Source organism: Haemaphysalis longicornis, unplaced genomic scaffold, assembly GCF_048455015.1.
Source record: "Haemaphysalis longicornis isolate Haplotype H1 unplaced genomic scaffold, Haemaphysalis longicornis Haplotype H1 scaffold_10, whole genome shotgun sequence".
Classification (NCBI taxonomy): Eukaryota; Metazoa; Arthropoda; class Arachnida; order Ixodida; family Ixodidae; genus Haemaphysalis; species Haemaphysalis longicornis.
The window spans coordinates 103,336,494-103,351,008 of NW_027526204.1; the positions used below are offsets into that span (position 1 = coordinate 103,336,494).

Below are 14,515 nucleotides of genomic sequence, written 5' to 3' on the forward strand. Positions count from 1 at the left end.
ACTGGGCCTAATAGTTTGATGGAACCATGCCCCAGGTGTGGTCACCCTTGTGTTCTTTGGGGATTCGTTGCGTCTTTGCGGGCCTCCTCGAATGAAGGACGTTGTTGTTTCTTTCTTGTTTTGCTTTTTTCGACCGCAGGAGGAGTTGTTGGCGGTGTCGGATGATCTGGCGCAGCTGTACCACCACGTGTGCACGGTGAACGGGGAGACCCCCAGCCGCGTTGTGCTCGACCATGCCAAGGGCTCTCGGGCTGGCGGCAATGGAGACGGCGACTGCCAAGGTGGGCAGCAGTGCGCTCAGTCAAGCAAGTGCGAAGGACTGGGAGCGTCCTTTGAAAACGGTTTCACATTGATGTGGTTTCACATTGTTTTATGGAAGTGGCTATTTTGCCGGCAGCCGGCAGATTAGCCTGGGAGAAAAGTTGCCGGTAGTTCCTTCCCATTGGCTGGCCCAGACCACGTGATTACTCTGCCGGCACATTTTCGCTGTTGCTATTTTGCTGGCTGACGGCACATTTTAGCGGGTCCTATTTTGCTGGCAGTTCCTTCCCATTGGCTGGCCCAGACCACGTGATTACTCTGCCGGCACATTTTCACTGTTGCTATTTTGCTGGCTGACGGCACATTTTAGCGGGTCCTATTTTGCCGGGACAAAAGTTGCCAGCAGTTCCCTGGCAATGCCGCCTCTGGGCACGCCAATGCTGCTGCAGCTGGAGATGTCAACTTTAACGTTGGAAACAAGTTTTTGAACTTTCCCAAGCTTAAGGCGAAGGTTGATTGGTACTGTTCAGTGAATTACGTGGAGTTATAGAAAAAGCGAGTCTGCAAGATTGCGGCACTTTGATGATTACAGACAGTGGCTAGTGGGTAAGGGTGCTGCAAAAGCTGCAATTAAAGAAAATTAAAGCTGCAATTAAAGCTGCAAAACTTTTTTTCCTGGCATCTAGAGGTTTCCATTGCCAATAGTTTTATTTGGAGGTGCACACAGCTGCAGAACCATGGTGAGAAAGAGCAGGGGAACCTGCAGTACTGCCGCAACCTCGTCCAACAGCTGGCGAGTGATCTGACGGCTCGAGCCAAAAAGCGGGGCCTGTCTGCTTGTATGGGGTGTCAGTAAAGGCTACATGGGACACGCCGCTTCATCTAGAAGCTCCCAGGCTGAAGCAGCAAAGACTGCTATTTGTAACAGAACAAGAGAAAAAGAAAAGGAGGCAGGAGGGAAACTGTGTTTTTCTCCAAGACCTGCAGTAAGAACCTTGGCCGGCACTCAGGAGAATGCTTCGAGCGGTTTCACATGCTGCTTAAATATTGGTAAAGGAGTTGCAGGCAGAATGCAAAAGAAAAAATAAATATCCTGGGAGTTTTTCTTGCACAGTTCGCTTTTTTCTTCGTGCCGTCAAAAACTGATGAAATAGCTGCCGACCGGAACAGCCAAAAAGGGGGTAAAAGTTCCGGGCTGCAAAGAGTTAATGTTTATGTGTTGTAGGTGCGGGTTATCTGCGCGAAAGTATGGTATGTCTTGCTGCATGCTAACCAGTGTTATCAACTTTTCTTCGTAGCACACTAAGTGCTGTGCAGGGCTGGAACTTTGATGTCGACGAAAATTTTGGTTGGTGTTAGGGAAGTGTAGGTAGAGTTTATTCTCTTCGCTTATGCACTGCCAGTTGGCTGTGCAGTGTCATTTTGTAAGCGTAAACATATTGCCATAACAAAACACAATTGTTTTGCTCTGCTAGTATAACGTGTGTCTCAGTTTGGTGCTTTTGCCACAAAAAGAGCCAAACTCCGCAGACTTACTTTGCCTTCATCTCATTTCCTTGCAGCCCCCATTGAGGACACTCCATCCCTAGAAAAGACCCCAACAGAAACCTCTCCGATCGAGAAGCTCAAGAGCGAGCTCTTCCGGCAGGCCCTGCTCCGGGAAAACACCGTCGACCCGTCGCAGTGCGCGACTCTCAGCGAGACACTCCGCGACCAAGTCCGCCACTTGCGGGTCGCCGTGGAGACGACGATGGAGATGGGGCGCAACCGCGCGCCCGCCATCGGCGACGGCGTCGCCGGCACCGCTGAGGAAGAAGAGCTCCAGGAGCAAGTGATCAAGCTCAAGTCGCTCCTCTCCACCAAGCGCGAGCAGATCGCCACTCTCCGCGCCGTGCTCAAGGCCAACAAGCGCACCGCCGAGGTGGCCCTCACCAACCTCAAGTCCAAGTACGAGACGGAGAAGTCTGTCGTCAGCGACACCATGACCAAGCTCCGGCACGAGCTCAAGTCGTTGAAGGAGGACGCCGCGACGTTCGCCTCGCTGCGCGCCATGTTCGCGGCCCGCTGCGAGGAGTACGTGGCGCAGCTCGACGACCTCCAGCGGCAACTCGCGGCGGCGGAAGACGAGCGCAAGACGCTCAACTCGCTCCTCCGCATGGCCATCCACCAGAAGCTGGCGCTGACGCAGAGGCTGGAGGACATGGAGATGGACCGGGAGCGGTCGCACTTGCGGAGGCACACGGGAACGCCGCGGCGGGGCCCTGCGCAGCAGAGCGGCTCGGCGCAGCAGCAGCAGCAGCAGCAGCAGAGAGGCAGCCCCCACCACTCTTCTCTGCCCTTCTTCGGCTACGGCGGAGGAGGCGGACACCAGCGTAGGGACTACTGAATGCGAGGCTCTGCAGCACGGCTGACGACTACCGAACGAAGAGCTGCGCAGGGTAGCCGCCCGAACGGGCGTGCCGAGGCACTCAAAGGCGTCCCGGCTAACGAGACCTAGCGAACGGTGTTGCTTCCTGTATCGCGCACAAACGGGTTTTCCTGAAATCACTCGTCCAGTTAGAACCAGGAGGCATTCCAGTGACGGCGGTGTCGATTGCCTTCCGGGCAAGACTTGCTGTGCGGCGTTGTTTTGCGGAAGATATGTTTGCGGGTGGCTGGGAGGCTGCGTTGCGATTGTTGTGTTGGTTGAGTGCCAGGAGTGCGCTCCATCTACACTCTGCCGTCCTGGGAAGGGTATTGTGGTAGGATAACGATTGCTCACAGTGTCGATGCCATGAGACGTCTAGGAAAAAAGGAAACCGGTATTATTCCACCCTCGAAGAGACACCGTGTGAGTGTTGTGGAAGACTCGTCATCAAATGTTTTGCAGTACTGGGCAGCTCTTCTCGCGATGCAACGTGCGGATCTTCGATGGAAGACACAAGAAGCTCGAAACCTTCTGGAGGAATTCCGCGCCACGTTTTAGACTGCTCCCGTGCCGACGTGTCGAGGTCTCGCTTTGAGCACGGAAAAGCGAGTGCCCCCGGCTCGCTTCCAACACACAGTTTGGACTCTCTCAACACAATGTGTGTAACCCACAGAGCAACTTGAGCACATTTTCGGTGTTTAATGGCTGCCTACGGCAACGACTTTTAACAGGGAACAGGACGATTTGTCTTCTTATTGTCCAAGGCTTTTACACTGCGTGGCGGGTTGGTACTTAAAAGAAAATACGGTAATGGAGAATCGTTTTGCCGTCTGCACGTTCGCTGGCAGATGCGAGGTTGGTTCTTGCTAAAGGCCCTGAAGCTTACGATGGCACCGACGCATCACAACCTGAATGCATTTGCCTTGTTTTAGACATTAACATGACGCAACTGCTGTTTGAGACAGATTTTTTTTTTTACGTTACGGAAGAGTCATGGTTGGGTAAAACCAGAAATGGCAATGTGTAGCAATTGAGTAGCAATTCGCTATACCATTGCGTTTGATGGAATGTCGCCAAAAAAGTGCGGCAGCGTTTCGTGACGTGTTCATCCACGACGTGGATGAGATTGCATTCCAGTCCGGGGGGCCGGTGTTGTCCCCCGAAGCCAAAGTGGTGTTTGAAAGGTGTGTTTGGACCACTTGGAAGTGTCCCTGTATTTTTTTTGCATTTGCATAGGCGGCGCATTTTATCTACCCTCGTCCAGTTTTGCACGCTAGTTGAGGTCATTTGTGGGGGTGGTATTTTGTGTTTATATTTGCAGGAGTGTTTGTATTTTACCTACCGAGGTGTTGAGGTGGGTGCTCGCTACACCGCTCCCCTAACGTTTTTTCCCCGTGACTTACAGGCATTACGTGGCAGCAGCTCTAGTGCTTTGGACAATTGTATAGTAGTGTTGCTTGTAGTTTAACTTATATTTGTGTGCAATTTGTTTGCGTACGTACGCTAGCGGTAGCCTAGCTTGTGTTAAAGTAGGGCTTATAGAGATTGAATGCATTTGCCGTGCAGTGGGACGTGTTTTGTACCTTGTTCTACCAACGTTACTTCCTTTTTTGCACGTTACGCATGCTTTATGTATGAACGATAAACGTCTTTGTTTTGTAGGCGGTGGAAAAAAAAAAAAGTCAATAGAGCTGCTTGAAACCACTCTTTGCAGTGCATGCGTCAACCAAAAATAGTGTAAAACACTGGTGCTTATTTATTGCAGTTATAAATAGCTGTACTTGTTGTTCGCTTAGCACTTTCTTGGCGAGGTTCTCCCTCGGTGACTTAGACCTGTGTTGAAAAAGTTGCACCAAGACCTGGGCAACTGCATCCAAACGTTTAGCAGCTCATTTCTTCACACTGTCGACAGAGTTGAGCAGTCCAATACTCGTTCTCTTAGCTGTTGTTTTTGTTTTTGCTGTAACTGAACTTCAGCAGTCCTCTTTCTAGTGCAGCAGCTGTTTCCAGCAATCTAGCAAAGCCAAACTTGCGAGTCGTGCCGACTAACGCCAATCGGAGCGACTCGGGGCGCGCTGCGCATGTAGCGAAGTTATTGAAGTGCCTAACTGATGTGCCTTCCCCAAGTCCTCCTCCTCCCCCTCCATTTTTTTTTAGTTTGTACAACTCGTTCTGTTTACCCCACAACCTGAATGCGTGGCGCGGTTGCATGTTCGTAGAAACAGCGGCGCTACTTGTGTAAGAAAGTACTGCTTCCCGCGAAAATGTGTATTGTCTTGTTTGAGGAGCGGCGTCTGCGAGTGATTTTGCTTTCCGCGCCGTGTTTTCTTGTTGACGTGAAGGGGGGTGAGCCATCCTGCCAGGGCTTTGCGAGTTTTGTCCAGACGTCGTCCGTTTACTACCGTCGAGTCCCAACTATCAAAAGTTGCTTGCTTTGGAGTGGTGTGTTTATTATTTATACATTTATGCAAAATAAAGACTATAAGGTGCTTGTTGTGAGTTGGTGTGTGTCGCTCGCTGGTGGTGTGTTGGCAGTGCTGCAAGATGGCTAGTGATACTTGGCATCTCTAAATCAAGTGGTTCGGCTGAAGCTAACATTACAAGCAGTGACGTATGCGAAACGGGTGAGTAATCTACAACAAAACGGTACGTCGTAGTTGTCAAATTTCTAGCTAAAATTTACAACTGCTAAGAGCTCTTGTCACCTAAGCAATATATATATTCCCGATCATCGCTAGTTGAAAACCAAGACCCTACTTCTGTTAACGATGGGCGCACGAAATAATCGGCAGTGTGATACTACAGTCCTGCAATGGAACTGTAGAGGGTTCAAAAACAAGTCCGGGACGCTCCAGCAATACCTGTCAACTTGGAACCCAACCCCGGACGTGCTCGTAATTCAAGAAACTAATGTCCCCCCAAAATTACCGGGTTATGTATCACATATAGATCCCACAGGCAAATCTACAGCAACGTTAATTCAAAAATCCATCGCGTCCACGCAGCACCTTCTCCCTCAAAAAGAGTGTCACCACACGCTCACCGAGCTTATCCCTCGTTCCTCCCAAAACAAGAAGAGCCTGTTCATACTTAACATGTACTGCAGGCCAACGAAAAAGCAGTCGGGAATTGAAGACAATCAAAGCCGCGCTTCAAATTGCTGGCGGTTCCCCAGTCCTCATACTAGGAGACTTTAACGCTGCTCATCAGCTGTGGGGCTATTGCTACAGCAATAAAAGAGGTTTGGAGCTTCTAACAGCCATAGAAGATCAAGACCTCACAATTATCAACGACCTAAATACTCCCACAAGGACTGGGAACAGTGTAACGAGGGACACATGCCCTGACCTGTCAATCATTCACAACGTCCAAGAAGCCACCTGGATCAACACAACAGAATCTTTAGGGTCGGATCATGACATTATCAAAATACAAGTTAAGGGTATGGACTACAATGCCCGTATTGGTTCGGCGCATATCACTGATTGGGACACTTTCCGCAAAATCCGGAGGGAGCGCGAGATTCCATCGCCGGACCTCACTTATGACCAGTGGGCCGATGAACTCATTCAAGACATGAAGACCTCCACAAAGACTATAGCCACTTCTTATCAAATCCTGTACGTCGACTCCAAGCTGTTGCATATTTGGGAAGCACGACACAGCCTTACGCGTAGGTGGAAAAAGCAGCGACATAACAGAAAACTTAAGCTGCGTATAGCACAACTTAACAAGGAAGCGGCGGATTACGCAAATTCGCTATGCAAGGAAAACTGGTTGAAAATGTGTGACGGTCTTCGAGGAACACTGTCCACCCGGAAGACATGGCGGTTGCTTCGATACCTAATTGACCCGCTGAAAAGCAAGGGTGAAAGCAGCCGCACGTTAACTAAAACTCTCAATTCTTACCAAGGCACGACGGAAGACCTCATTAGAGATCTTACAAGCTAGTGCCTCAAGGCCGGGAATGGATCTCCATCTTTACCGTACACTGGGACCCCCAATCCCTTGCTCGACCGGGACATCCAACTACACGAGGTTCGAGCAGCCATCGCCGAAAGCAACCGAGCCAGCACACCTGGGCAAGACAAAATCACTTATAAACTCCTGTCAAACCTCGACGACAGAGCCATGCAAAGCCTCACAGACCATTTTAACTCCTGTTGGCGCTCTGGCAAACTCCCTATCGCCTGGAAAACAGCGGAAGTCCGGATGATCCCTAAACCGGGCAAATCTCGTCACATCGACAACCTGAGGCCAATATCTCTCACTTCGTGTGTGGGCAAAATTTTAGAACGCATCATACTCGTGAGGCTTCAAGAACACTTGGACCACACAGGTCAGATGCCAAACACTATGTACGGATTCCGCAAGCACCTTGGAACACAAGACGTGCTGATCCAGCTTAAGGAAGACATCCTAGTTCCAGCCTCCCGCCACTCCCCAAGAGCCATCCTCGCCCTGGACCTCAAGGGGGCATTCGACAACGTGGCACATACTGCAGTCCTACAGCGCCTGGCCGGAACGGGATGTGGACAACGAACATACGACTACACCGCGGACTTCCTCTCGAACCGCGTGGCAGTGCCCAGAGTTGGAGACGTCTCCTCAGCCCCTATCCACCTCGGAGACAGGGGGACCCCTCAGGGGTCAGTGTTATCCCCCCTGCTTTTCAACCTAGCACTACTCGATCTTCCGAGGCGACTCAACGAGGTTCCCAATATAAAACACGCCTTGTACGCAGACGACATAACAATTTGGACTGGCTCTGATTCACTGGGTGGCCTTCAACACAGCCTTCAACAGGCAGCCGACATTGTTAACCAGTATACCCAGGAATGCGGCCTTTCCTGCGCCCCGCAAAAATCAGAGCTACTACTAGTAAGGAAAAAACTCACCACCAAGGACTCCAATGACATTCAGATCAAACTGGATGGCCACACTATAAACCCTTGCAAACACCTCAAAATTCTCGGGCTAATAATCCAAGCGGATGCCAAGAACACTATCCTGGTGAACCACCTTAAGCACTCAGCAGAACAAGTAACGCACATGATTCGCCGAATCTCCAACAGACAGCGCGGAATGAAGGAGCAGGACACAATACGACTCGTGCAAGCCTTTGTTATCTCCCGAATAACGTTCGCAACCCCTTACACAGTCCTATCCAAGGCAGAACTCGAAAAAGTAAACATAATCATCCGAAAAGCCTATAAGCAAGCTTTGGGATTACCCATGAGTACCTCCACAGCCCGCCTGCTCAGTCTCGGCCTTCACAACACTGCCGAAGAACTTATCGAGGCCCACCTCGCAAGCCACAAACTGCGATTAGGCTTCTCCACTGCGGGGCGACTACTGTTGGCTACATATAAATGGCAGGCTCAGGAGAAGCAGCAACCGCAGATGCTTCCACCAGAAATCGGAAAGAATGTCTACGTCGCCAACCTCCCAAAGAATATGCACCCAGACCATCATGAGGGGAGGAGAAAAGCCAGAGCAGCGGCCCTCGACAAGCGGTATTCCAAAGACTCCTCAGCAGTGTACACTGATGCCGCCCCATACCAGCGTTACCGAGGAGCAGCGGTTGCAGTGGTCACCTCAAGGGATCAACCCCTCACCAGTCTCACAATCAAGACCGGTTCTATTCAGGAAGCGGAAGAAGTGGCGATTGCCTTGGCCATAACAGAAACCACCGCGATTACGATAATCACCGATTGTCAAGCGGCATGCAGAAGCTACGCGGCTGGAGTAGTTTCTTCAACAGCACTGCGCCTCCTGAGCAAAACCCCTCCCTCTCGCACGGTCAGAATCGTCTGGACCCCTGCCCACTCCGATCTCCCGGGCAACGACACAGCCCATGCATTGGCCCGCGCTCTCACCAACCGGGCCCCAGAGGAGGAGCAGAGTCCAACGCCGATTGAGACCTTCCAGGAAATAACAGAATATTATAGATTAGGTAGAAGGACCTTACCCCCCGCCCAACGCAGTTTGTCTAAAATGCAGGAAAACACATTAAGACGAATTCAAACGAACACGTTCCCAAATCCAGTTCGATTAAATCATCTATTCCCCACACAATACTCCCCGGAGTGTGTTTTTTGCGGCAATTCAGGCACCCTCTACCACATCGTCTGGGAGTGCGACCGAAACCCCGACCTTCCCCCCATTCCCAACTCTTCCCGTGAGCAGTGGGAGAGCATGTTGTCCAGCTCGAGCCTCGACGACCAGGTGATCTTGGTTGACAGAGCGGGCAGAGCCAGGACAGCCCATGGACTTCCGGACTAGGAAGCCACCCCACAATTTATTTGCTCATTAAAGTTTCTTCTCTCTCTCTCTCTTATAGGGTAGCTCGCTCACACCTTGAAGGGGCCATGCAGAGAAAGCAAGTTTGGTTCATTCGAAAGATTGCCTCAGTAGAATAATCCTGACACCACTCTTAATGTAAACTTCACCTAAATAAGCTATACAATTAGGCAAAGAGGGAATGGCCATGCGACCTACTAGCTCATTTCCTGCAACAGAAACTATGATGTCATATGCACCAGCTCTGCGATTAACGGAGGCTGGCAAAAACAAATGCAAATTAGGCAGAGCGTATAAGCTTCCCAAACGGGCTATTTGTGCTTACATTTAGGGCACGTTCTTTTTTATAGCAGTAAGAATGGTGCGGTAAACAGTGGAAGTTACAAAAGTACACGTAAAAGTACCGACGCGTACTGCTGTTGGTACTGCACGCACCATGCTTGTTTTAGCTGCACAGCACTGCGGCTCTTTGGGGTTGTCTCAGATGAGACTGGCCGATTGGCATAAGCACGGTGTCTTATGGGACCATATTGGTCGAGCGAGCACCATGTTTAACAAAGCGATTACTTTCTCCCTCAACAAGTACAATCCAGGTACAAATATGAAAAAATCCCGCCATCTCCACGAAGTGAATGTTGATGATAGGGGTGAAGCTAAAATGCTTATCGGTAAAACCGTGAAACATTTGCCCACACATCATACAAAGACTCGACACGTCAAGCTTTCCACTGCTCCGTTGACAAGCCCGTCGACGACGTCGATGTTTGTGGTGATTATGTAGGGCTTATTTGGGACGATGAGAATCTCCATGGGTAAGTTGGCGAATTCGGTGTGTGACATTTTAGCCACCTTGGCTGTCGCCTTCTGCAGAGCGTCTTGCGTCGCTTACCCCTGGTACGTGTCTTCAGCTCGCAGGTGACGAACGACAACCTCTTCTTCTTCCTCTCCTCCTTGTTGGGTAGCAACGAACGCGTTGAAAGGTTTGACTTCTTCGGCTGATCCCTTGGGGGATCCTGCCACAACCATCATCATTCCACCGTGTATGGCAGCAACGAGTAATGGGACAGAGCCCGAGCAAGAGCCTTGAGCTCGCAGGCGACGAACGACAACCTCTTCTTCTTCCTCTCCTCCTTGTTTGGTAGCAGCGAACGCGTTGAACGTTATGACCTCTTCTGCCAATCTTTGGTTGGCCAATCCCTGGGGGGTCCTGCTACAATCATCATCAACGTGCCGTGTACGGCCGGGACAGGGCCCGAGCAAGAGGAGCTTCGCCCCTAAAACAAAGCAAAGGCAGAAAACTGTCCACTGCAGTATGGTGGTGCCATCTAGGTTGACTAACGGTAAACAAGTCTCCGCTTCACACCAAGTTTAGCTTTAAAACACGATTTGGCGGGAGAAACAAAATTTCAACAATAGAGGAATTTTGCAGCGAATAAAGGATCGTTTGCTTCCGGACAAGCACTGGGGCGCTATTAAACACGAAGCCTTTTGAATAAAGCGAACTTGTATTTTGTCTGCAAGGCCCCTTTAAGTGCACGACCAGAGACTTTTTATAACTTCATGACCTTCGGGAGATTAGGATGGAAGCAGCACTCAGGTCTAGAACTATGTAATCATGTTCCACAACCGAAACTACCAAATAGCCCACATTGACGCTCTCATGAGTGACACAACTGCACGATAAACGCCGGCAGATCAATGAGCATGGCGCCAAGTTTGCAAAAAGGTGCTTCTGGGTGGTACGACAAATGGCATTTATTTACAGGCAGAACAAGCTCGAAGCAGCAGTCGAAAAGCTTTCTTGGTAAGAAACACTTGCACGGCAGGCCGAAGTGAGCAGCTCGGTTAGCCTTCGTGCTGTACGAACGGGTTCGGGATAGACTCCATGCCGTCCACGGGGCAAATCACCACCACCGCCGTTCCGCGGCACACCACCAGTCCCAGGGTCCTCGTGTCGTCGGTGAGCTTGTAAGGGTCGTCGGGGTCTCGCAGAAACTCCGTCGCGTTGTCAATGACGAGGTTCAGGAGCGGGTCGTATCCCTTGAGGATGCCGGTGGCCTCGCGGCCACCCTGGAACTTCACGCGGATGGCTTTGTCCAAGTACTTGGAGAGGTCGACGATACTCTCTTTGCGCTTCTTCTCCTTGTCTCCTGCAGCTGCGTTCGACATGGCTGGTTGGATTGGAAAGCGTGTTTGAACGCTACACTACGTGCGCGCAACGCAGAGGCTTCGAACGAATCGTAACACACGGAGCGTCGGACAGGAACAACGCAAACCTAACGTTGGCGGTGCAGATTTGGGACGTTTGCAATTTCCTCCGCACGAGGCGCCACCAACAAATAACGAAACCAAAACTGTCATTACGGAAAAATACCAGTGAGCGTTTCTTGTTTTCAAGTAATCAAGATGAAAGCGCCTTGATAATTGCCATTTTTCTTGCTTCATTTTGCGCACTTAAAAAAAAACAAATTTGTTGTTCCCTCATTTTAGTCGTGTCGCACAAGGACTGCGACCGTACATTGCAACGTAATGCTTACAGGCATGATGCATCGAATGCGAAAGCTCTACTTATCGAAGAATACGCGTTACTGTTACATAGCGTGTGTGTATCCTGCTGGTTTATGAAGCTAACTTAATACGGATTTGTAGCTTGTTCCGGATTCTGAATTGTCTGTGGTAGTGAAGACGAAGAAGGCAATTTCTCTCTCTCTCTCTCTCTCTCTCTCTCTCTCTCTCTCTCTTAGACCAAATTCTTCCTTCTGTTCCATTATTTGGCATCGCATGATTGATTACAATAGAAGCATAACTCTTTTTGGCCAATCCCCCTGAGTGGGTATGCGCTATTTTTTGAGCCACCACCACCACCACCAAGAATCTGACCTTTCTTCCAACTTTGCAACAATGTGACTACCCAAATCGGACCTTCTGTTGATCTGTTGTTGAACTTTTCTTTTAATTTTGCGGCCGCATTTCGTCCCCACTCGACCAGTCGACCAGCCCAAAGGACAGCGCCCTCGAAGCTCGTTCCGCTCGCTTGCAATCGCCAGGGGCATCCTCTTCGCCCCAGGACCTTCACCTTTCAAGGAGGCTCGTGCTGCACTTGCGGCTCTCTTCCCACGCACGTTCCGTTGCGTTTTCTCAAACTAAGCTCATTCCCAAACCCGGGAAGGCCTAGAGAACTTGAGGCCTATTTCACTGACCTCGATCTTGCCTCGGGAAGCTGATATGAGTACGTGGTAAATTTTGACCCGTCTCAACCGCCACATGGACACACATCAGCCTTTCCCGTACGCCATGGTGGATTTCCGGCCTTCCTTATCGACGCAAGATGTGATGTTACAATTTCAACATTAAATAATCGACAACCCGGGCGCGTACGTCCCTACTTTATTCTCGAGTCATGCTTGGCTTAATTGACTGCGTGGCACACAGCGCTATCCTTCACAATCTCAGTGACTTATATGTGGCCAAAAACGCGTAAAACTACATCGCCGACTTTCTGTCCCAAAGGAGCACCCGAATAACGGTACAGGGCCTCAAATCTGACCTTATAAGTCTGGGTAGCCGTGGCACCCCACAGGGGTCGGTCTTATAACCATTTCTATTTAATGTGGCCATGATTAAATTACCTTCCCTACTACAACAAATCCCTGACGTGCATCACACCATCTACGCTGATATAACAATCTGGACCGCTGGAGGCAGGGACGGATACATTCAAGAGAGACTACAAGATGTTGCCACAATTGTTCATAACTAAGTCTACTCACGCGGACTCGCGTGTTCGCCTCAGAAGTCAGAGATCCTCAGACCCGCCACAGCCGGTCGGAGGCCGAGAAATGCACTATGAGCAGAATTACCTACGTCACTCCGTACCTCAAGCCCACTCGAACAGAGAAAGAAAAGGTTGGGCGTTTTATACGCAAAGCCATCAAGTTGGCAGTGAACATCCTAATTTCGGCCTCTACCGAACGACTAATGGAGACATGGAGATGGATCAGACTAGCCGGAAGCGCCACCGGAAGAGCCATCTTAGATCTTCTCCGCATCTCCTACGCAAAAATTTTACTTGGGGACGAGTTACGCGCGCACCTCAGCGGGGCTCCTTTCCCGAAAAATATGCATCCGGAGCATCAACAAGAGAGACGGCTGGCCCGAGCCACGGCACTTCACAAGCAGTGCACTCCGACTCAGAGGTCTGCTGCGTTGACGCGGCGGACTACCCCAGACGACGAGCGGCAGTGGCTGTTGTAGTACTAGTAAACCAGCGGGGTAATACGGTCGCATCATGCTCCGTCACAGAGGCTAATCCCGACATTGGAGAAAAGGTAGCCATCGCTGTGGCCGTTGCGGGCACATCGGCCACGACCATTATCTCCGACTCCAAGACCACACTACGAAATAATTCACGAGGAAGAATATCCAAAGCTGAAGCCGAGATAATCCAAAGCAAACCAATCATACCCCTCGACACCAGCGCACTCGTCTCTCCCGGGAAATGAGATGACACACGAAGCGGCCCGAGTATTCTGCAGCTACCAGGGCCACTTCGAAGACAACGTGCCGTCATCGGCGGGGAGGGACAGGCTGGCTACATATCAAGAAATTACCCAGCATTATAGATTGGGCCGACGCACACTTCCAGTCGCTCATCGTACACTTAGCAGAAGGAAATAGGTTGCATGGTGCAGGATACAATCGAACACCTTCCCACACCCCACCCTGTGCCACTGCAGCTTTCCAGATAGATACACAAATCAGTGCAAGTGGTGCGGCGCCGCGGCCGCCACGCTCCAACACATGGTTTGGGTGTGTTCCAGTAAACCAGAGACACCCACACCAGGTGTACGCATTACAAGACATGAGCAATGGGAGGGCGCACTGCTTAGCTCCCAACCCGACGTCCCAACAGCAGTCGTCCAGCTGGCGGAAGACGCCGCCAGCGCCCATGGGTTCCTGACCGCCATCTGTAGGGACGAGGACACTGCCACTCACGAGCAGTGACTCCATCTGAACAGAGACGACAATAAAGTTTTTCATTATAATAATCATCATGGTCACCATGGCTACTTTCGGCAATTTACCGGCGGCTTTTCCTTCTGAGGACTTGGCAACCCTGACTTAAGCAGCGGTTGAGGTGGCCAAGCAGGGTTATCAGTAAAGGAAACTGGTACGGGAACTGACTGGTAGTTATATCTTGAGTTATTGCTGTTGTAACATTAATTTGCAAAAAAAAAAAAAAAAATCAAGGACAAATACTGCAGCCAACACAAAATAGTCGTATTACATTGCTGCGAAGTTTTTTTTAAGTGTACATTACTATCCCTCTTAAAAACTCCCGCATTTCGGTGTGCCAAAGGTTAGGCCCCCACACTTGTCAAATTTAGCACAAACTGTTAAAGGGGCCCTGAAAGGCATTTTGAGCACACTAAATGAACTAGCGCAATCGCTAGATTGGGTCGCCAACGTCACCTGTGCCAAGTATTACTCTTTTACGCGCAGCGGAAAGCTCACACTTTTGTTGCAAAGTTTGTCGCTTTTTTC

General features: G+C 50.4%; 2 protein-coding genes across 2 annotated transcripts in view; one reads left to right on the top strand and one right to left on the bottom strand.

Annotated features, from left to right (window-relative positions):
• Positions 1-5,167, top strand: part of Bicd (Microtubule-associated protein Bicaudal D) — a 31,569-nt gene extending 26,402 nt beyond the window's left edge. The window contains exons 10-11 of the mRNA XM_077690227.1: positions 140-281; positions 1,824-5,167. Of these exons, the coding sequence (XP_077546353.1) occupies positions 140-281; positions 1,824-2,647 (966 nt within the window). The 3' untranslated portion in view covers positions 2,648-5,167. The remainder of the gene's footprint in view (positions 1-139; positions 282-1,823) is intronic.
• Positions 5,168-10,711: 5,544 nt separating this feature from the next.
• On the bottom strand, positions 10,712-11,273 carry Lsm7 (U6 snRNA-associated Sm-like protein LSm7). Its single transcript, XM_077690228.1, has one exon. It carries the CDS (start codon positions 11,138-11,140, stop codon positions 10,817-10,819), a length of 324 nt encoding a protein of 107 aa, XP_077546354.1. The 5' UTR covers positions 11,141-11,273; the 3' UTR covers positions 10,712-10,816.
• Positions 11,274-14,515: the final 3,242 nt, after the last annotated feature.